This window comes from Rhinatrema bivittatum, chromosome 1, assembly GCF_901001135.1.
Source record: "Rhinatrema bivittatum chromosome 1, aRhiBiv1.1, whole genome shotgun sequence".
Taxonomy (NCBI): Eukaryota; Metazoa; Chordata; class Amphibia; order Gymnophiona; family Rhinatrematidae; genus Rhinatrema; species Rhinatrema bivittatum.
Window position 1 is genome coordinate 388,743,018 of NC_042615.1, and position 21,288 is coordinate 388,764,305.

Genomic DNA, 21,288 nt, shown 5'->3' on the forward strand with positions numbered 1-21,288 from the left:
GGTCACAAGTACTTGGCAAGATCCAAAGCAGTGATAAGTAGTGGTTATTAAATTTTATTGACATCTCCAAGAATTTGTCTAAACCTTTTTTTAAACCTAGCTACACTAACTGCTTTAATCACATCCTCTGGTAATGAGTTCCAGAGTTTAATTGTGGATTGAATGAAAAATAGTTTTCTCCAATTTGTTTTGAATGTGCTAACTAACTTCATGAGGTGCCCCGTAGTCTTGGTATTTTTTTGAGAGTAAATAACCGTTCTATTCCACTAATGACTTTATAGATCCCTGTCATATCCCCCTCAGATGTCTCTATTCCAAGCTGCCTTTCTCTGTACGTTTTCCAGATCAACTATATCTTTTTTTTTTTTTTGGAGATGTGGTGAGCAGACCTGTGCACATTGGGGTAGATTTTATAATTTTGCGCGAGCGCGTACTTTTGTTCGCACCAGGCGCGAACCCAATCCACAAACCAACCCAACCACAGAAAAAAAAAAAATGCTTCTCGCACTTAGCCACCCAGTCCCAAACCAACCCAATCCACAGAAAAAAAAATGCTTCTCGCACTTAGCCGCCCAGTCCCAAACCAAACCAACCCAATCCAAGCCCAAGCAGAGAGAGACAAAATTTCACAGTCCCAAACTTATCCACAGTCCCCGCTCACCTGCCCTGGCTGCGGCCACGCAAGCCCCCAGCAGCAGCAGCAGAAGTAGAAGGGCGGCGAGAGAGAGCGGCTTCAGCAGCCCCGCCGGCGAAGGTGAATACGTGCACGCCTGTAGGTCCATTATGGGCGCTCAAGGCAGCGAAGGCGCATGCGCACACGCCGTGACCTTCGTCCAGCCTTGAGCGCCCATATTGGACGTACAGGGGCGCACGTATTCATTTTCGCCAGTGGGGCTGCTGAAGCTGCTCTCTCTCGCCGCCCTTCTACTGCTGCTGCTGGGGGCTTGCGTGGCCGCGGCCAGGGCAGGTGAGCGGGAGCTGGGGGAAAGTTTGGGACTGTGAAATTTCGTCTCTGCTGGGGCTTGGGTTGGTTTGGGACTGTGAAATTTCGTCTCTTGTCCGTCTGAAGGAGTGTGCTGCTTTGCGCTCCCTGCCTCCGATCGCCGGCTGCTCGGGCTTGCTGGCGCCGGGTGCTCAAGGCAGCGGGGTCTGTAGGAGAACCATCCACTTCCTGGTACCTGTCATTTCAAACGTCATTTGAAATTATAGGTACCAGCGCACCCAGGATACTGTTTAGGCGCTGTATAGCACTTATACAGTAAAATGGATTGCGCTTCATGGATGCGCGTTGGACGCGGCTTGCATTTGCATGCCATTTAAATACAGTATCCAGCGGTAGGTGATCCGAACTGTGCGTGTGGCAAACGCGGGTGCGCCAGGCACTAATGCACCTCTTTCTACTGCACCTTACTGTATCGGCCCGATACGTAGTAAAAATCTAAGATTTTTAAATTTTCCATATACCAGATTGCTTTCAGCACAAGAATTGTTCAAGAAGTATGTAAAAGAGATATTGGATATAAATAATGATTTGCTTATATCAAATATCTATTATATATCTGGTTATAAAAAAGATGTGAAGGCAACGGATGGTGGAATTAATGAAATAATAGACAATAGTCCCAATTTGACAACTTTTCTGGAGGCCTCTGGGAATGATATTACAACAAGAGCCACTTTGATAGTGACTTTTGGGTTAGAAATAGAAAAGAATCTTGTTTTACAGAAGTACTTCAAAAATAACAATTTCTTATTCTGTGGTAAAATAGTCCAAGTATTCCCGGATGTCTCTAGAAGCACCCAGGTGAGAACGAAGCAATTCCTTTTATTAAGGGGAAGAGTGTTGGCCCTTGGGGGGCCACATTCTTCCTCAAATTTCCATGTAAGTGTCTTATTACTTACCAAAAGAACAAGTTTGTTTTTCTTCAACCTGATCACTTGGAAATATTTCTTACAGATAAAGGGGGGTGATGGGTTCATAACTAGCCTATGAGACGGATAATTAAACTGGTCATATAAGTAATATTATCTCCATAGATCTATATGGATTGACAATTTACTTTATTGTTTTCTTAATATTGGCTTCCCAGATAATGTGGACTTAATAGTTGGAATTACTATGTCTAAAGTTTTCTTGTTAGATTTTCTTTGAATTTGACATATATTCCAAAATTACTTTATTTCTTTCATTGTAAATGTAATAGAAATTTAATAAACTATAAATACATAAATAAAAAAAGGTTCCCATTGATAAAAGTTTGGCCAAGACCCTTTAAGTGGTTAAAGTAACGCTGAAAGAAAAGAATTGTAAATGGTAGCAATTAGCTGAGTGTATCAGATTGTTCAGATTCTTGCTTTTTTCCTCCTTTTCAGGTAATGTAAGTAAGGCCTGTATGATTCTGAAGAGTATAAAAGAACTGGAGCATAAGCCAGGGATGGTGAGTAACAGGTGACTGATACGGTTCTGGATGAGCAACAGCATGTTTTCCCTTACAAGCAAAGGCCATTAACGTCACATGGCCATTTTTTGTTTTTCATCAGACATCCATGTTTCATCCTATGGCTACTGGAACATTCAAGAGCCCTTAATTTAAGGCACAATTCAATAAAGGTTTTCAAACATAATGTGCCTGATTAAATATTTAGGAAAAAGGCTCAAAGGCATTTTCTATCCAGTGAATATTGAGAATGTCTTATGTTTTGGTTGATGGTTCCTTTTTAAAAGAAGCCTCACAAACTGCAAAACAAAAAAATATATAAATATTTACCTATTTTTGTTTAAGGTCTCTGGGCATTTGTATAACTTTCTTATGCTGTCATTGAGGGAAAAAATTAAGAACTGAGATAGAGATAAGAGGGTTTCCAACAACCCCAGCCTCCCATAACATTTGGAGGTAAGGCAAATATGAATGTCCTACAGAACCAGAGAAAACATTGGAAGCTATAATTGCTTGGGTGCAGTAAATAAATTGGGATAAGCTTAAGAGCTAATTTTAAAAGCCCTATGCGCAGCGATTCCAGGAGATACGTACGTGGCTGGAATGCGCAAGTATCACGCATAGGCTCGCAGCCACACACATCTCCTGGTATGCGCAATGTGAAGGATTGTTTTTAAAAGAGGTGGGTGGGGTCTGGGCAGGGCATGGGCGGGACAGGGTCATCAGCGCACAAGCATGCACCGGGATCAGAGGGATGCGTAACCTGCTGCTGCTATAGATTGCGGGTAAGTATGAAAACAAATCTAGGGTAGTCAGTGGGGTTTTAGGGGTCAGGGCGAGTAGAGTAAAAGGGAGGCAGGTTAGGTAGGGGGTTTAGGAAGTTCGCTACTTTACAGGGCCTAACTGGGAGGGAACTGGGAAAGGGGCCTATTGCGTCGCCGCTCGTACTACTAAAATCTCCCCCTTACGCAATCTAGACGGAATTCACGTGCACATGCGTGTGCTGATATAAAATTGTGCGCACATGTGTCTGCGCAGAGTTTTGAAAGTTACTGTCCCTATATTTTGGAAGTGGATGCCTACAGATACCCACAAGGAAATTATGTAATATGAGGTTCCTCTCCATGCTTTTCTAAGTGATAGGAACAGATTTTTTTATGTCATGCCACGAATAAATACTTCTATAGTTCTTTACATCATCCAGTGGATCAGATTACTATAATTTCCCTGAGAGGTCAATATTCAAACCATTTAGACAGATAACTCAAGTTATTCCTCTAAATGGCAAGTTTTTTGAAAAATTCAGCCACTTATCTGACTAATTATAATGGATAAGACTTATCCAGCTATAATTTAGCTATATAAAATAGGAGGTGTTCCAGGGCAGGTTAAAGTTATTCGGCTATCTTAGCTGATTATCAGTTGTGACTGGCTAAGTTATCTGGCTTTGTGTGGCTGGATAACCCTCCCAGCAATCCCAGATTATTTATTTATCTATTTATTTTACATTTATGATCCGCAGAATCCAACATTGTTGATCTATGTGGCTTAGAGTGTAAACATAAACTTTTATCGCTGGTCTTGCCGGGGGCAGGTAAGAAATTATCTTGCTCCCAGCAGGTTTTCTGGTGGTCTGTGGTGGGTGGGGAGGGTGACCGGCAGGGAGCCTTGGATTTAAAAAATTACCAATTGGGGAAGGAGGAGGTTGGGGTGATCTAAGACCTCCCTCACCCCTTGCCCTGAAAAATTTTACTATATCGGAGAGGGGTTTGGGGGGTGTTGGCATGGCTCAGCCTCTTGGGGCCAATTTGAACATAATGAGATTGGGGTGGACATTGAGCCGCTGGCCCACAAATGACTCTTATTTTTATTGTGCTACTTAACCAGATATCTTTGAAGATATCTGGTTAAGTAGAGAATTATCCAACCAAACAAGGCTGGATAACTTAAAAACCTGACTATATTTGAATATAGCAGGTCAGGTTTTACTTTAGGCAAGTATATTCAAGTGTAGGTTTATCCTATTGACTATATGGGAAAAGTTATGTGGCTAAGTTGTCCACTAATCTGCTTTCTGAACAAGAGATTTATCAGTAACTGAGTCAAGCATTATTAAAGTGATAAAAGAAGAAATACCAGAGGAAAAAAATGGAAAATTATGGTACTTGTAGTCATCTTTGTCTTGTTACTGATGTAAAAGTATCTATTTTTAATTCCATTTCATCATGCTACTCTAGTCCAGCCCGGTCCAAATAGGTGGGTTATGTCCCCCTATCAGCAGATGGAGGCAGATCACACACACTTTTTCTGTGACATTGCCACAGCTACTGCACAGGGAAACTCCAGTATACTCTTTCTCTAGCAGATGGTACTTGATGGTAGTGCAGTTAGTATAGCTGTGTTTAAAAAAGGATTGGATAAGTTCTTGGAGGAGAAGTCCATTATCTGCTATTAATTAAGTTGACTTAGATAATAACCACCGCTATTACTAGCAACTGTAACATGGAATAGACTTAGTTTTTGGGTACTTGCCAGGTTCTTATGGCCTGGATTGGCCACTGTTGGAAACAGGATGCTGGGCTTGATGGACTCTTGGTCTGACCCGGTATGACATGTTTTTATGGTGGTGCAACAGAACTTCCAAGGCAATTTTGACCTAGTGCAGGGCCAGGCCACTGACCCAGCAGTGCGAGCCCACATGCAGCCTGATAGAGAAAGGAGCATTCAGCCAAACACACAGCTTTACCTGCACTTAAATGCACATTTTGTGAGCATAAACCTTACTGCCAATGCATCCAGGAGTTTTATGCTCACAAAATGTACAGACTTATCTGGTTACAGTTAACCACTGCCATTTAGCTGGATAAATACTCTCTCTAGTGATACGTTTCAAGGGACAGCCCTGCTTCCTATGTTAAAATGTGTGTTCCCCCTTTGCGGAACACACAATTTCTAGTCCATACACAATTTTTTTTAACTCCTGATGTATTAGGATAGCATTAGCTTACTGTCTTGTGAGTTTAAAAAACAAATCTGTGCGTTAAAACTGTATGCTGAAATATAGTTTCTTAATGCACAGATTATTGCATTGGCTGTTAGCTCCATCTCCCAGAGGAGATTAGGTAGAGTTTGGGGTTGGGTGGTGAGGGGCTTCTCCTTGATTTAAAAAGTCAAGTTTGTTTTTTCTTTCTGATCTCCTTGCTAGAGTTGTGGAGCGGCTTGTCCTTCCTCTTTTGCGCCTCCCCCTTTCCCGGGTCTGTCCTTTTCCTGCTTGTCTTTTTAAGAGACAGTAATTGCAGCAAGCCGTTTACTGTGCAGCATTGTTGCACAGGCCAGCTCATAGGAACCTCGGGGAAGAGCCAGGGCCTTCTGTGGGGCAAGCTTTACTTCCTCTAGGAGCCTTGGGAAGCAGTACCTCTACACAGCTGCAGTCTATTGGTGGAGAATAAAGGAGGATGACAGGAGTCACCATTGTGGCACATATGTGAACAGGCAGTTGACTTCCTCCTCAGGGCTATTGTGTTCAGCTTGTGTGTGGACTGGGGAGGTGATGGGGAAGTGCTATCAGGTTCCCGCAGTTGTCATTGTGCATCCCCACAACTGGAAATGGTCTCTTCAGTGGCTTGCGGTAGGATCCTGAGGCTGCCTCTGTGCCGGTTTAGCGGGCATGGTGGCAATTTTGGCTCAGCTTAATGCAGCCAAGTGGAAATTTGGAGGTGAAGATTTGGGGATCCTCTCATTCTTACCTTAGGGGACAAGGCTGTTGGCAAGCCTGATTTAAGTCAATCTGAGGCACAGGGAGAGTTTTTCACAGTTTTTTCATGTTTTGCATCAGGCATTCTGTGTACCATTCAGGGGACTGGTGCAAAGTGCAAGGCCTCTTTGGGTGGGGGGGTCCTTCTGGTCATTTGGGGCTTGATTCCCTACAAAAGGGCCAAGGAGAGAACTGAACCATTTTCTCCTGGGGCCAAGTCCCCTCTGGGAGACCCTGATGATCATCCAGTCTCCAGTAATGGGGCCTTAGCGGAACAGGGTGAGATTTCCTGGGATAAAGAGGATGAGGCCATGATTTGGCCCTTTGGCAGAGAGGAAATTGTGTCCCTGATTGATCAGGTTGTGTCATGTCTGTGGCTTTCAGATCCTACAGCAGAGGAACCTCCCACATGTACTCTATTATTAAGGGGGTCAGAAAGTCCTCCAGGGTTTTTTTTTCTCTATGTGAGGGTTAAAGAGATGGTTTTGGTGGAGTGGGAGTCTCCTGAGAGTATTTTCAAGGGGGTCAAGAACCTATTCAAGTTGTATCCTCTTTTTCAAGACATGATGCAGCATTTGTTTGTTACCAAAGCTAGATGCTCTGGTCACGGCAAACATGAGAGAGACTACAATTCTGGTTGAGGGCAGCACTGTTATCGAGATCTGCAGGATTGTAGGATAGAACTGCCTTTGAAGCATCTTATCTCTGCCTCGGCCCTGGCTATTCATTTCCATCAATTGTGGTATGGTGATATGTGCACTTTTACATTGGATTCAGCAGTTCCCAGAGAGTGAAGAGACTGCCAAAAAGGAACATGAAGCAGGTTTTTTTGGTGAATGCTTTCTATGATCTCCGCATTTCATCCAGAACTGTCGCTTCCGCTGTAGCAGCTAGGAGTTCACTTTGGCCTTGTAACAGGTAAGTGGAATCCTGGTCACTATCTTGGCTAGAAAAGCTCCCCTTTAAGGGTAAGCTTCTTTTCACGGAGCATCTGGAAGTATTGAAGAACCTGTGGTACCCAGATTCCCAGAGGCTTCTGAGGATAAGCTTTGGTCCTACTTCTGGTCCAGTAGGAATCAAGGTCAGTTTCGAGTTGCTTGGTGCTATAGGCCAGGGAGGCAGGCCTCCTCCTCCTTTTCATTTGAGAGTTCTCAGACTTCTAAGGGAAATGTCCATTTGGGCCTTCCAGAAACAGATGTCCAATTCCACCCTTGCATCAGGAGCTGGTTGCTCTTCTCAGTGAGGCACCTCTCTTCACACACCTCTCTGGTCTCTTACATCAATTTTACCAGGCATGGGCCCAAATAACATCAGATCAGTGGATGTTAGAGATGATTAACTGTGGTTACACTTTAGAGTTGCATGCACCCATTTTTGATATATTTATGGTTTCCCCCATTCCTTGGCCGTCAGCAAAGGGTGGTGCGCGAAACCCTTCTTTGGCTTCAGCTGTTGTGGGTGATTGGAGGAATGAGGTCTTAGGTTTTTCATTTATTTCATGGTACTCCAGAAATACGGGTCTTACAGGCCAATTCTCATTCTCAAGAGAATCATAAACATTGTCAAAATCTGTCATTTCCGAATGGAAACCATCCAGACAGTGCTGATGGCGGTGAGACAGCACACATTCTTGGTATTTTTGGACTTGTCAGAAGTGTATGTGCATTTCCCAATCAGACAAGAACTTCAGCGGTTTCTCTGTTTTTGTATCCTGCAGGAACATTTTCAGTTCAGGGTGTTCCTCTTCAGTCTGGCAACTGCTCTTTGGACGTTCACCAAGGGTAATGATAGTTGCGACCTCGCTGCATTAAGAGAGGATTTCGATACATCCAAATCTAGACGATTGGTTGATCAGGGCAAAGTCTCATCAGGAGGGGATTCAAGTGACTAACAGAGTGGTGCAAGTGTTAGAAAACTTGGGCTGGGTGGTCAATTTTGCAAAGAGCAATCTCTCTAGTTCCAAGTTCTTGGAGATTTGGGGAGCATACTTCAATACCAAGTTAGGCTGGATTTCTTTGACCTCCGAGAGAATGGACAAATTACTCAGCCAAGGCCAGAGATTCCAAGCATTCCAGTTCCCTAAGGCCTGGGATTATCCGCAGTGGCCATAGATGTTCCTTGGGCCAGGGTTCATATGAAACCTCTGCAAGAGGCTCTCCTCTCCCTGTGGTCACTTCACTCCCAGGACTATAATGTGCTCCTCCCTCTGACGAAGTTGATGAGTTGACAGTCTGCAGTGGTGGATGACCCCTCAAAACTTGTTGTTTGGGGTCATGTTACAGACACCTACTTGAATTTTGGTCACCACAGATGCTAGCCTGTCCAGTTGGTGGGCTCATTATCTGGACCAGGTGTTCCAGGGCCGTGGTCTCCTTTTGAGGCATGCTGGTACATCGGTAAACTTGAGACCAGGGCTGTACACTTGTCCTCTGCCACTTTCTCCTGCTTCTCAAAGAGAATGTGGTCAGTGTGTTTCCTACAATGTGATAGTGATGGCAGACGTGAACAGGCAAGAGGAGACCAGGAGTTGAAGAGTCTCAAGGGAGATGGACCTTTTATTCCCTCGGGTAGAGCATAATTTAGAGTTTTTGTTGGCGTCGCATATCGTAGGCCAGGAAAATATTCAGGCTGACTTCCTATTAGATCCTGTGAGTGGGCGCCTTTCATCAGGTGGTCCTCAGGTGGGCTTTGCCATACATGGATTTGATGGTTACTTGCAAGAACTCAAAGGTTCCTTGGTCTTTCAGTCATCGCAGGAAGTTTGGTGCTGAAAAGATATATGTTCTCACCCAGTCTAGGCTTTAGGAGAGTCTTCTGCATATCTTTCCTCCATGGCCTCTGGCTGTGTCCTCTGCAGGATTGAGTCTGGGAACAATTGAGTGGTCCTTGTAGTGATGGATTGGGCTCTAAGAGTGTGGTCCATGGATCTGATGAGGCTGTGAGTCAGTCTTCCTCTCCATCTCCCAGAAGCCTAGGAGCTGGTCCAGTGGCCAATTGTTATGGGAGGATCTGGCTCCATTTTGTTTTATGGCTTGGCTCTTGAAAGGTCAAGACTGATAAGGAAGGGCTATTCGTCCTTTATTTCCACATTATTGAAGGCTCAGGCGCCTTCCACATCTTTGGCATCCATCCAGTTTTGGTGCATATTTGTGGCATTTTATGGAGATTGGTCAATCTCTCCCTGGCATGCTGTTATTCTTCAGGTTGGCCTGGAATAGAATTTGGCCCTAAATTCGCTGAAGGTTCAAGTAGCGGCTATCTCTTGTTATGGGGTAAACTTCAGTTCATTTCACTAGCGGCTCACTCAGATGTAGTTCTTTTCCTACGAGGAGTTAAACAAAAAACTGTCTTGTGTTCTGACCTTTGGTTCCTCAGTGGGACCTTAATTTGGTGTTTGGAAGTTTTGGACTCTGCTTTGCTTCCTTTGAACCGCTGAAAGGAGCTTTACTGAAAGACTGTGGTGTCTGCCAGAAGGCTACTGTGGTTATGGAACTGGTCAGTGGATGTTTGGTCCAATCTCAACTGGGTGCTCTTGTTCAGAGAGAACTTGGAGCAGATAATGAAGCATCTAGGAGAGTCCAAAGTGCATAGGTTACCAGAACACAAGCCAAAGGGCAGAGTATTTTTTCCTGCCCAGCCACGGTTTCAAGACAAAAGATTTCATCCAAACTAAAGATTCTTCGGGGCTTCGGAGGCAAACCACAGCGAGAGCTCAGTCCCTGGGGTCAGTCCTTTCGGGGTCGTTAGAAGCCGTCCTGAAACAAGCCTGGTACGAGTGCAGGAGGTGCAAATAAAGTGAGGACAGTCCATTCTTTGGTTCTGGCCATTGGAGGGTGCTTGGCGCTCTTGACGAGGAGTGGACCAAAATTACCATGGACCAGTGGGTCCTAAGTGTGATAAAAGATGGCTCCATGTTAGAATTTGCTTGTCTGATATGAGACACTTGCATCATTTTCCCTTGCGCTCCTCACGACAAGTGGGTAGGTTTTTGAAGGATGGTGGACTGTTTGTGGCATCTGGGAGCAATTGTGTTGGTTCCTCGAGAGGAACAAGCAACAGAAAGGTACTCCATTTATTTTGTGGCATCGAGAAAGAAGGGAACATTTTGCTCAATTTTGGATTTGAAGAAAGTTGAATGCAGCCCTCTAGTCTCCTTGTTTCCATTTGGAGACCCTGAGATCAGTCATAAAGGCAGTACTTAAAGAAGAGATTTTAGCATCTCTGAATTTAATAGAGGTTTATCTGCATATAGCCATCAGGCCAGAACACAAGTGGTTTCTGAGGTTCATGATCCTAGGGGAGCATTTTCGGTTTTGGGCCCTTCCGTTTGGTCTGGCAACGGCTCTTTGTACGTTCACCAAGTTGGTGGTGGCGGCAGCCTTATGATGGGAAGATGTGCTGGCACATCCATATCTAGACAACTGGCTCATTCGGGTGAAGTCAGAGGACCTCTGTCGGCAGTTGGTACAAAAGATGCTGCTATGGGTGAAGTCTCTGATTTGGGTGTAAATCTAGCGAAGAGTCATCTAGTTCCCTCTCAGACCCTGGAGTACCTGAGGGTTCAATGTGACATGCTGGAGGGGAGAGTGTTTCTCACAAAAGAGAGGATGCTGAAATTGCAGGGTCATTTTCAACACCTGTTGAAGCTTTCTATCCCAAAGATCTAGGACTATTTGCAAGTCCTGGGCTCTATGAAGCTGGTGCCTTAGGTGTTCACACATATGTGGTCTCTTCAGAGGGTTCTTCTCATTTGGTGGAATCCCTTATTGGAGGAGTTTCATCTTTCTCTTCCTCTCTAGGGGGGAGGCAGGGACAGTCTTTTGTGGTGGCTTATTTATGCCAGTCTGGAGTGTGGTGTGGAATTAGAGGTTTTCGACTGGGTGATACCACCAATGCCAGTCTAGGGAGCAGTGTATCCAGATCAATCGGCGCAGATTACGACTGTCTTGGGGTCTTATAAGTCATTCGGAGCGGCCACATGTTAGAGTTTGCCTGACCAAATTCAGATGCTTTTATGGTTTCTCCTTGTCTTTCCTCTCTGATACAAGAGGCGTTTGGGTTGTCTCAGTCTGCTAGTCATTGGAGTAGTGGTTTTAAGAACATAGGAACATGCCATACTGAGTCAGACCAAGGGTCCATCAAGCCCAGCATCCTGTTTCCAACAGTGTCCAATCCAGGCCATAAGAACTTGGCAAGTACCCAAAAATTGTCTATTCCATGTTACCATTGGTAGTAATAGCGGTGGTTATTATCTAAGTCAACTTAATTAATAGCAGGTAATGGACTTCTCGTCCAAGAACTTATCCAATCCTTTTTTAAACACCGCTATACTAACTGCACTAACCACATCCTCTGGCAACAAATTCCAGAGTTTAATTATGCGTTGAGTGAAAAAGAACTTTCTCGGATTAGTTTTAAATGTGCCACATGCTAGCTTCATATTATCCGAAAGACATGCTAGTCTTTCTATTATCCGAAAGAGTAAAAAAAGATTCACATCTACCCGTTCTAGACCTCTCATGATTTTAAATACCTCTATCATATCCCCCCTCAGCCATCTCTTCTCCAAGCTGAAAAGTCCTAACCTCTTTAGTCTTTCCTCGTAGGGAAGTTGTTCCATTCCCCTTATCATTTTGGTAGCCCTTCTCTGTACCTTCTCCATCGCAATTATATCTTTTTTGAGATGCGGTGACCAGAATTGTACACAATATTCAAGGTGCGGTCTCACCATGGAGCGATACAGAGGCATTATGACATTTTCCGTTTTATTCACCATTCCCTTCCTAATAATTCCCAACATTCTGTTTGCTTTTTTGACTGCCGCAGCACACTGAACCGATGATTTCAATGTTATCCACTATGACGCCTAGATCTCTTTCTTGGGTAGTAGCACCTAATATGGAACCTAACATTGTGTAACTATAGCATGGGTTATTTTTCCCTATATGCATCACCTTGCACTTGTCCACATTAAATTTCATCTGCCATTTAGATGTCCAATTTTCCAGCCTCACAAGGTCTTCCTGCAATTTATCACAATCTGCTTGTGATTTAACTACTCTGAACAATTTTGTATCATCTGCAAATTTGATTACATCACTCGTCGTATTTCTTTCCAGATCATTTATAAATATTCAAGCCGTTAAGCCCGTTAAAACTGGCTACATTAAATTTTTTTTTCAGTCCATTTTCGAACACAGCACCCTTCTACACTTTTTCTCCCTCACTCCCCCTTCCCCTCGTTCACTCACCCCTTCCCTCCACTCAGTCTTACTCACCCTCTGTCTCCCACTGCCTCCTTCCCCTCACTCTCACCTCCCTCCCCTTCCCTCAGTCACTCCCACCTCTCTCCCCTTCCCTCAGTCACTCCCCACCCTCTCTCAATCCCATCCCCTCTCCCTCAGCCCTCCTCCACTCCCTTTTTCTCTGCTCCACAACTTCTTACCCTTCCACTTACTCACATCCCTCTGTCTCTCACCTCCCCTTCATTCTCTCTCTCCCCTCACTCTTCCCCACCCCCTTCCCTCCCACACACTCAGTCCCTTCCTCCCTCAGTTCCTCTCACACCCTCTCCCCTCCTACTCCCTCTCATGCCCCCTCCCTCTCTCTCACTCCCTCACCCCTCCCTCTCATGCCCCCCTCCCCACTCAGTCCCTACCTCTCTCTCTCCTCCCTCCCTCTCACTCAGTCCCTCCCTCTCTCTCCTCCCTCCCTCACTCAGTCTCTCTCTCTCCTCCCTCCCTCTCACTCAGTCCCTCCCTCGGTCTCTCTCTCTCCTCCCTCCCTCTCACTCAGTCCCTCCCTCTCAGTCCCTCCCTCTCTCTCCTCCCTCCCTCTCACTCGCTCCTCCTTCGCTCCTCCCTTGCTACTGGCCGTTGCCGCCGCTGCCGCTCCTCCTCGTTGCTGCCGCGGCCGCTCCTCGCCGCCGCTGCCGCTCAACAACGCCACCGCCGCCCGATGCCACCGTCGTGCTCCTTGTTGCCACCGCAGCCGCTGCTCGACGCTGCCGCCGCCATGTTAGTAAATTCAGCTGACGCTCGCTGAGACCGACGTGCTTGCCCGCGCATGCGCAGTAGAGCTGCTCTCTACTGCGCATTTGCGGCACGTCGGTCAACCTTCGTTTATTAGGTTGATTGAATAGTAAGGGTCCCAGAACAGATCCCTGAGGCACTCCACTGCCCACTCCCTTCCACTGAGAAAATTGTCCATTTAATCCTGCTCTCTGTTTCCTGTCTTTTAGCCAGTTTGTAATCCACGAAAGGACATTGTCACCTATCCCATGACTTTTTACTTTTCCTAGAAGCCTCTCATGAGGAACTTTGTCAAATGCCTTCTGAAAATCCAAGTACACTACATCTACTGGTTCACCTTTATCTACATGTTTATTACCTCCTTCAAAAAAGTGAAGCAGATTTGTGAGGCAAGACTTGCCTTGGGTAAAGCCATGCTGACTTTGTTCCATTAAATCATGTCTTTCTATATGTTCTGTGATTTTGATGTTTAGAACACTTTCCACTATTTTTCCTGGCACTAAAGTCAGGCTAACCACTCTATAATTTCCCGGATCTCCCCTGGAGCCCTTTTTAAATATGGGGGTTACATTAGCTATACTCCAGTCTTCAGGTACAATGGATGATTTTAATGATAGGTTAAAAATTTTTACTAATAGGTCTGAAATTTCATTTTTTAGTTCCTTCAGAACTCTGGGGTGTATACCATCCGGTCTAGGATGGTAAACACACCAGAGGTATACACCCCTGGTACAGTGGGATCTATGTTGTTCCATCTAAGTAGTTTTGAAGAAAAATAAAAGGAACTTTTCGTCCTATTTTGGATTTTACACAATTCAATGAAGTTTTGAGGGTTCCTCACTTCAAAATGGGGGCCTCCATATCAGTTATGGAGACTTCTAGATCTATTATAGTAGAGCCACTAAGTGGCTCAGAGACTAAACTCTTGCCTGTTACTCTAGCATGCTTCTTGTTCAGGTCCAGTTCAAGCTCTTTTACTGGTGAGACAAGACACATTTTTTTTATGGGTTTGATGGAAGCATGTTAGCATATTCCCTTCTGAGAGGACCTTCAGAAGTTTCTCAGTTTCTCGGTTCTGAGAGGTTGTTTTCAGTTTCATGTCCTTTTTTTTTTTTTTTTTTTTTTAGTTGATCACTTCCCCTAGAACTCTTACATTAAGAAGGTCTGTTGGTTCATCCTTATCTGGACAATTGATTAGTCAGGTCAAAGTCAGCCCAGGAGAAAGAGTTACCTACCAATAAAGTTTACTTGATCTAGAGCAGCGATTCTCAACTGGTGTGTTGCGGTTTCCAGTGTCTCACTGCCTTGGTTGTGATTCTCCGTTCCCTGCCCCCGTGGGCTAATGGGAAGCCACCTCCATTCTTTCTGCCAGTGGGTGTAGGAAGAAGGGAGGAAGCCTCTGGTTGGCCGGTGAGGCCGGGGGTGGGAGGGGCTGGGAGGAGTGGCAATGTCAAAGCAAGACTGCCATGGGAGCTCATCCCTGTGGCCGCGAATAGGAAGCCTGACCCCGAACAAGCAAGGCCGCCACGGGAGCCCATATCTGTGGTGACGAAAAAGAAGGCCCGCTGGAGTAAGGCGGTGGCGGAACTGGAGTCCATCCCTGCAGCGAAGGAAGAAGAGGTTTGGTGGTGAGGCCCAGTGTATGCATGTGAGAATGGGAGCCTGGGTGTGAATGGGAGTCTGGGTGAGTGCTGATGGGTGTGGGTGTGAATGGGTGCAAGAGCATTTGTGGGTGATTTTGAGCTTGTCTATAAGAGAGAGCATGTGTGTGATTGAGAGAGACTGGTCAGGAAGATGACTGCTGTGTGTGTGAGAGAGACCAAGACTGGTCATGGGGTCTAATTGGGGTGTGTGTAAGTGAGTGACTGGTTGTGGGCTCTAAGAAGAGGATCATGAGGACAGAGCTTCAGCAGCAGCTGCTGCTGCTTCTGGTGTGTGCGTTTGGCCTGCAAGGGAAAAAAGTAGGAGAGTTGCTGGAGAGGGTAAGTAAAGGCAGCCTTTTAAGTTTATTTTTCTTGACTGCCTGCCATTTTAATTAGGTATTATGTAATGTTTGTTTTGAAATATTTAATTGGTCTTTGGACAATTTTTAATAATGTTTATGAGTTTTAAATTGTTGGATGTTTATTCTGTTCATCAGCTGTTTTGAAACATTTATTAGTATAGTTTTCCAATTATTTCTGCGTGGGAGTCTATAGCAGCTTAGCTTATTCTGTTTTCCTAATAGGAAGTATATTGGTGTTTAGGGTCTGGTTTAATATTTGTAGTGTTGCCTTTTCATAGATAGGGTTGTTACTGTTTGAGTGTGTTCCATAATGCAGGTGTAACTTTGTGCAGACTAGTTTGTGTGCATTATTGCAGATCCTGGGACTATGTTAGGTGCTATATTTGTTTCCATTTCTCCAGGTTTGCATTGCATGCAGAGTGGCTTTTTTAGTTTCCCATTCCAATTTCTGTCTCCATATTTATAATTTAATGGTTTTTCTGAACTTGGTGAAGGTCAGTTCTGGTTGTGTGACCAAGGTGAGGTATTTTACTAGCAAGTAGGCATTTGTATCAATCTTATTTGTTGTGTTTTTTCAATAGGATATGCATTAGTGGTAAATTACTGTCTTTCATAAGGAAGGCTATTTGTTTCATAAGGAAGGGAATTTGTTTTGCTTTTATTGAGATGTCACCAGAATATCTTTTTTGTATGGTGAGTTATATAGGTAATGACCTAGTTCTGCTCTGACCCATTGTTGGGGGACGAGGGGGTTCCCGTGGATGCAGAGTACATGTTTACATATAGCCCCGTGACAGTCATATGTTCAGTGTGTCATGCATGTGAGAACCATTGTGTGTCCCGGCTGAAAAAAATTTGAGAACCACTGATCTAGAGGTTCATTTCAACATTAATTGGGGCCAAGTGTTGACAGTACAGAGGACTCAAAGGCTGCAAGCAGATTACTTGAGGTGCATCAGGAGATCCTTCATGTGGAATATCTTCAGATGTTAAGGTCAATGCTGGCATCCTTGGAGCTGGTTCAGTAGGCAAGGGCTTTCATGAGGCTCTTGCAGAGACCTTGTCTTCCAAGTGAGAACCTTTAGTCACAAAACTGTCATGGGGTTCTCTGTCCCAGATCATGCATGAATAGGTTTGTTGGTGATCTGTTTGGGGGGGGGAGAGATCTGGAGCCACCTTCTTAAGTGGTAGTGATGACAGATATGAAACTCATAGGTTGGGGAGCACATTGACAAGCTGGTGGTTTTGGTTGGTTTGGTTTTTTTTTGTTTTTTAAGGAAACTTGGTCAGCAGTAGAGGCCAGGTGACCAATCTGCTTGTTAAGCAGGAGCAATTCAATTGATGTTGCTCCATCTGGTACTGGTTCTTCAAAATCTATCAGTCTGGTCTTTGACAGTCTAACTCAAAAGGAGGGAAACAAAAATAATTCAAAATAAAAGGTATAATAAGGTATCAGCCTGTCAATGTGCCCTTCAGTGTATGGGCCACCCAGTCAACTTGTTCATTCACCTTGTGAGCAAAAGAAACTTTTTTTTTTTCCTTTAAGATATTTTGTTTATTCAATTACAAATGTTTTTTAGACAAATGGTTTCTGATCCATATATAACACCCAACAGGGCCAGTGTTTCTCAATATAGTACTTCCTCAGTGGCTAAACCAAACGATCCAGTTCAATAAAGGACAATTTGACTGTTGTCTGGAAATATATAAAATAAATGTATTTGCCGTAAAACAATTTAAAAGTGCTTATCTTATGCTCGGTCACTACTATTTGGACAAAATGTCTTGCAGCTTTCAACATGGAGAACCTCAGGGGAAAGTGTTGTCTTCTATGTGCTGTTCATACAGAACTTTTGACGTGATTACATGATATCAATCTACGTTAGCAAGCCCCTATCCTGAAATGACAAACTGATCATATCTTACTGCATAATAACGCCATAACTTAGCCGAGAAATACACTTAAATCAATTCTGGAGTTAAAGCCCCCTGGTTTAACAGTCCTCAGTCTATGTATCCAATACTGTTCCAAATGTAATAACTTCAACTCTAAATTGTCACCTCGTCAGTCAGGAGCTGTCTGACCAATAACACCAAATTGAAGGTTCGCAAAACTGTGAGTAAATACATCACAGTGTGAGACCAATGGCGCAGTTGTTCGGAGATGCCCAGACTGGATTGGTGTTCTTTCATCTTGGTTTTTACCATTCTTTTCGTTTTTCCCACATAAAATTTATTACATGGGCACTGTATGTAAATCACTCCTGATGAGATGCATGTAGTAGAAAAATCCAATGATATTGTAAAGTGGGGAAATGGTGCGATGAGGGGAGCCAGTTTGGATCTAATGGCATCCTAAAGGAATAAAAATGTAGAAAGATACGCTCCATGTGCTAAGGGTGCTAGGTATACGGGAGTGGGAATCCTACTCTCCTCACAGTTTATCTATGAATGTACGAAATGTATTAAAGACCCTGGTGCAGATATCTGCTCTTGGGGATTCTTATAGATGGTAAGGAGTATACGCTTTTGAATGTGTATGCCCCTAATAAAGACCAGGGGGTGTTTTACGATCAAATATCCAATTTAATATTAACACACAGCACCAGGCAGTTATTACTAGGGGGTGACTTTAACCTAGTCAGGTCTCCTCAGCTGGATGCCTCTAAGGGGTATGTAACGGCACCAGCAGTGCACAGGCGTAAACTTAAGGGTTTGGTCAATACTTGGCAACTTCAGGATGTGTGGAGGGTGAAGTTTCCCCATACCAGGTCATACACTTACTACTCAGCGGTTCATAAATCTTATTCCCGGATCGACTATTTTTTGTCAGACAAAGGCCTTTTTAATCAGATAACAGAGGCTGATATAGTACCATTGGCTTGGTCAGACCATGCTTTTATTTGTTTAGATGTTCAGCTCGATAGCTATGATGCTGGCCTGCGTTTTTGGAGACTAAATGAGTCCCTATTAACAGATAAAGATTTCAACAAGCAATTAATTTCCCAGATTCAGGATTTCTTTTCTAGAAACGACACAGGAGAGGTGGCACCTCCAATGGTGTGGGAGGCTTTTAAGGCCTACTTGTGGGGGATTCTTATTTCTAGGGGAGCCTATATTAAAAAAAGGAATAACAGGGAGGCACGGGACCTACGAGACTCTATTGCCATCCTAGCCCGAAAGCATCAGGCAACAGGGAATCCACAGACGTTACTTCAACTAACACGGGCGAGGGAAGATCTATTAAGGCTGGAATCCTCTAAAATGGCGCACTGTATGCAGTTAACCAAACAGGTCTATTTCGAAGGGGGCAATAGGGCTGGGAAAATACTAGCCCATAAATTAAAAAAGGTTCAATATCAAAACAGCATCGCCAAAATTAAGGGGAATGGAGATTCAATACTTACCAATAATACAGATATCCGAAATAGATTTCTTGAATTTTATACTGATCTCTATAGCTCCAATAGTACTATATCTCAACTTAATGTCAATACTTACTTAGATAGCCTTATTGTCCCCACCTTGAGCGATGAGGCAAGATTGGAGCTGGAGGCTGAGGTTACCTCACCGGAGATACTGTATATTATTAAAATTTTGAAGGTGGGAAAGTCCCCGGGGCCTGATGGGCTTATGGCTCATTTTTATAAGCAATTTGGCCCATACATAGTAGCACACCTCCAAAAAGTTTATAATTCCTTGAGAGCGGAGGGACGGCTATCAGGGAATGCTAATATGGCAGGCATTACCATCTTACCGAAGCCGGGACGGGACCCAACACTTTGTGGGTCGTATAGGCCCATTTCATTGATAAACCTGGATTTGAAGATACTGGCCAAATTATTGGCGGGACATCTTAATAAATATATTACACAGCTTATTCACCAAGACCAGGCAGGCTTTATTCCAGGGAGGCTTGCAGGGGACAAGCCTTCCATCAGCCGTCAGCCGTCTAATGGAAATAGGCATCTCTGGCTCCGCACTGCTCTGGTTTAAATCCTTTCTGAACAACAGGCACTACAAAGTTAAAATAAACGACAAAGAATCCCACCCCATCCCGTCAAAACAAGGAGTACCACAGGGCTCTTCTCTTTCCCCTACCCTGTTTAACATATATCTACTTCCATTATGCCAGCTGCTCAATAGCCTCAACCTCACCCACTTTATATACGCAGACGATGTGCAAATCATAATCCCCATCTCAGACCCCATCTCCTCAACTCTAAATTTCTGGAACGACTGCCTACAAGCCATCAACCAGCTTCTCTCGAGTCTCAACCTGGTCCTAAATACGTCCAAAACGGAACTCCTGGTTATCTCCCCTAGCGATAACCACCCCTTCACCAATAACACAATAACCCCACTAGCAAGCCATGTCAGAGACCTTGGGGCCACCCTTGACTCTAGAATGAATTTCAAAAAATTCATTAACGCGACAACTAAAGAATGTTTCTTCAAACTACAGGTCCTGAAGCATCTAAGACCGCTCTTACACTTCCAGGATTTCCGTTCTGTGCTTCAAGCAATACTGTTTTCAAAGATAGACTATTGCAACGCTCTTCTACTCGGTCTCCCCGCCTCTTCGACCAAACCTCTACAGATGCTGCAAAACGCAGCGGCCAGGATCCTTACAAACACACGGCGCAAGGACCACATCACACCTATCCTAAAAATCTTACATTGGCTTCCTATTCAATATAGAATACTTTTCAAAGCTCTCACTATCATCCACAGATCGGTCTACCAACAATCCACTCTCCAACTCACCTTCCCTCCTGGAACTACATACATCCTCAAGACCAATAAGAACTGCCTACAAAAGTAAGCTCAAGGCCCCTCCCAACAAATCATCAGTCCACAACTCCATTCACAAGCGAGCACTTTCGACAGCAGGTCCGCTACATTGGAATTCGCTTCCTCAAGACTTACGCCAGGAACAATGCCATTTAACCTTCAGAAAAAAACTTAAAACCTGGCTGTTCACACAAGCCTACCGTTGAAGGAATCCATTTCAACCAACTCTGTCTCTCACCCTTCAACCCACCCTTTATCCCTCCCCCCACTCCCCCCGCCACCTCCCATCTGACATACCAAGTATATATCTGCTGATTATAATCCGTTTCTGTATTACTAATTTATTGTTTTGTGTTAATTTATAGTTTGTAATTTTGTTAACTTATTGTTTGATTCTTGATCTCCCATTTCTGTTATAGTTTAATTCTGTCCTATCTTCCGACATCCATGTTTTTACTCTCCCTGTTTTAATGTAACTTCTCATTTCTACTTATACGTTAATTGGTTTCCCCATGTTTTAATGTAAACCGGCACGATAAGACCTGGTTTTAAGTGTCGGTATAGTAAAAGAAGTTAAATAAAATAAATAAATAAATGTGCGGAAGTTGTTGAACCTGATGTGGATGGCTCAGATGGGGGGGGGGGGGGCGATGAAGCACTATTCCTCTCCATGAATGCCGAAAAGGCATTCGACATGGTCCACTGGCCGTTCTTGTTTGGTGTTCTAGATAAAATTGGCTTCAGACCGGGATTTTGCAATTGGCTATCCAAACTTTATGATACGCCTAAGGCATGTTTAAAGATAAATGGGGGCTACTCCAACTCTTTCTTAGTGGGGAGAGGAACCCGTCAAGGGTGCCTCTTATCTCCTGCCCTTTTCGCCCTTTTTCTGGAGCCCCTGGCTATTAATATTCGCCAGAACACAATGATACAAGGGTTTGGGAGAATGATACAATGATACAAGGAACTGGGAGAAATCAGAGATACTCAGTCTCACTTGCTCCAATACTACTGTCGACACTTTGCGGTCTGCTCACCCCTTCAAGTGGGCCAAACATAAGATTAAATATCGAGGTGTCTACTTTTCGAATAACCCCAGTGATTTATTCAAGCTAAACTATCAACCGCTTGTACAGCGAGTATATAGGGATTTGGATATCTGGCATGGCTTTTCATTGTCTTGGCTAGGGCGGATAGCCACAGTAAAAATGAATGTGCTCCCGAGATTCCTATACCTGTTTCAAACCATACCGATTGTGATTCACA

General features: G+C 44.2%; 1 protein-coding gene across 1 annotated transcript in view; it reads left to right on the forward strand.

Annotated features, from left to right (window-relative positions):
- Positions 1-21,288, forward strand: part of SRP72 (signal recognition particle 72) — a 256,651-nt gene that overhangs the window by 156,549 nt on the left and 78,814 nt on the right. Inside the window, exon 12 of the mRNA XM_029601669.1 lies at positions 2,374-2,438. Coding sequence (XP_029457529.1) covers positions 2,374-2,438 — 65 coding nt within the window. The remainder of the gene's footprint in view (positions 1-2,373; positions 2,439-21,288) is intronic.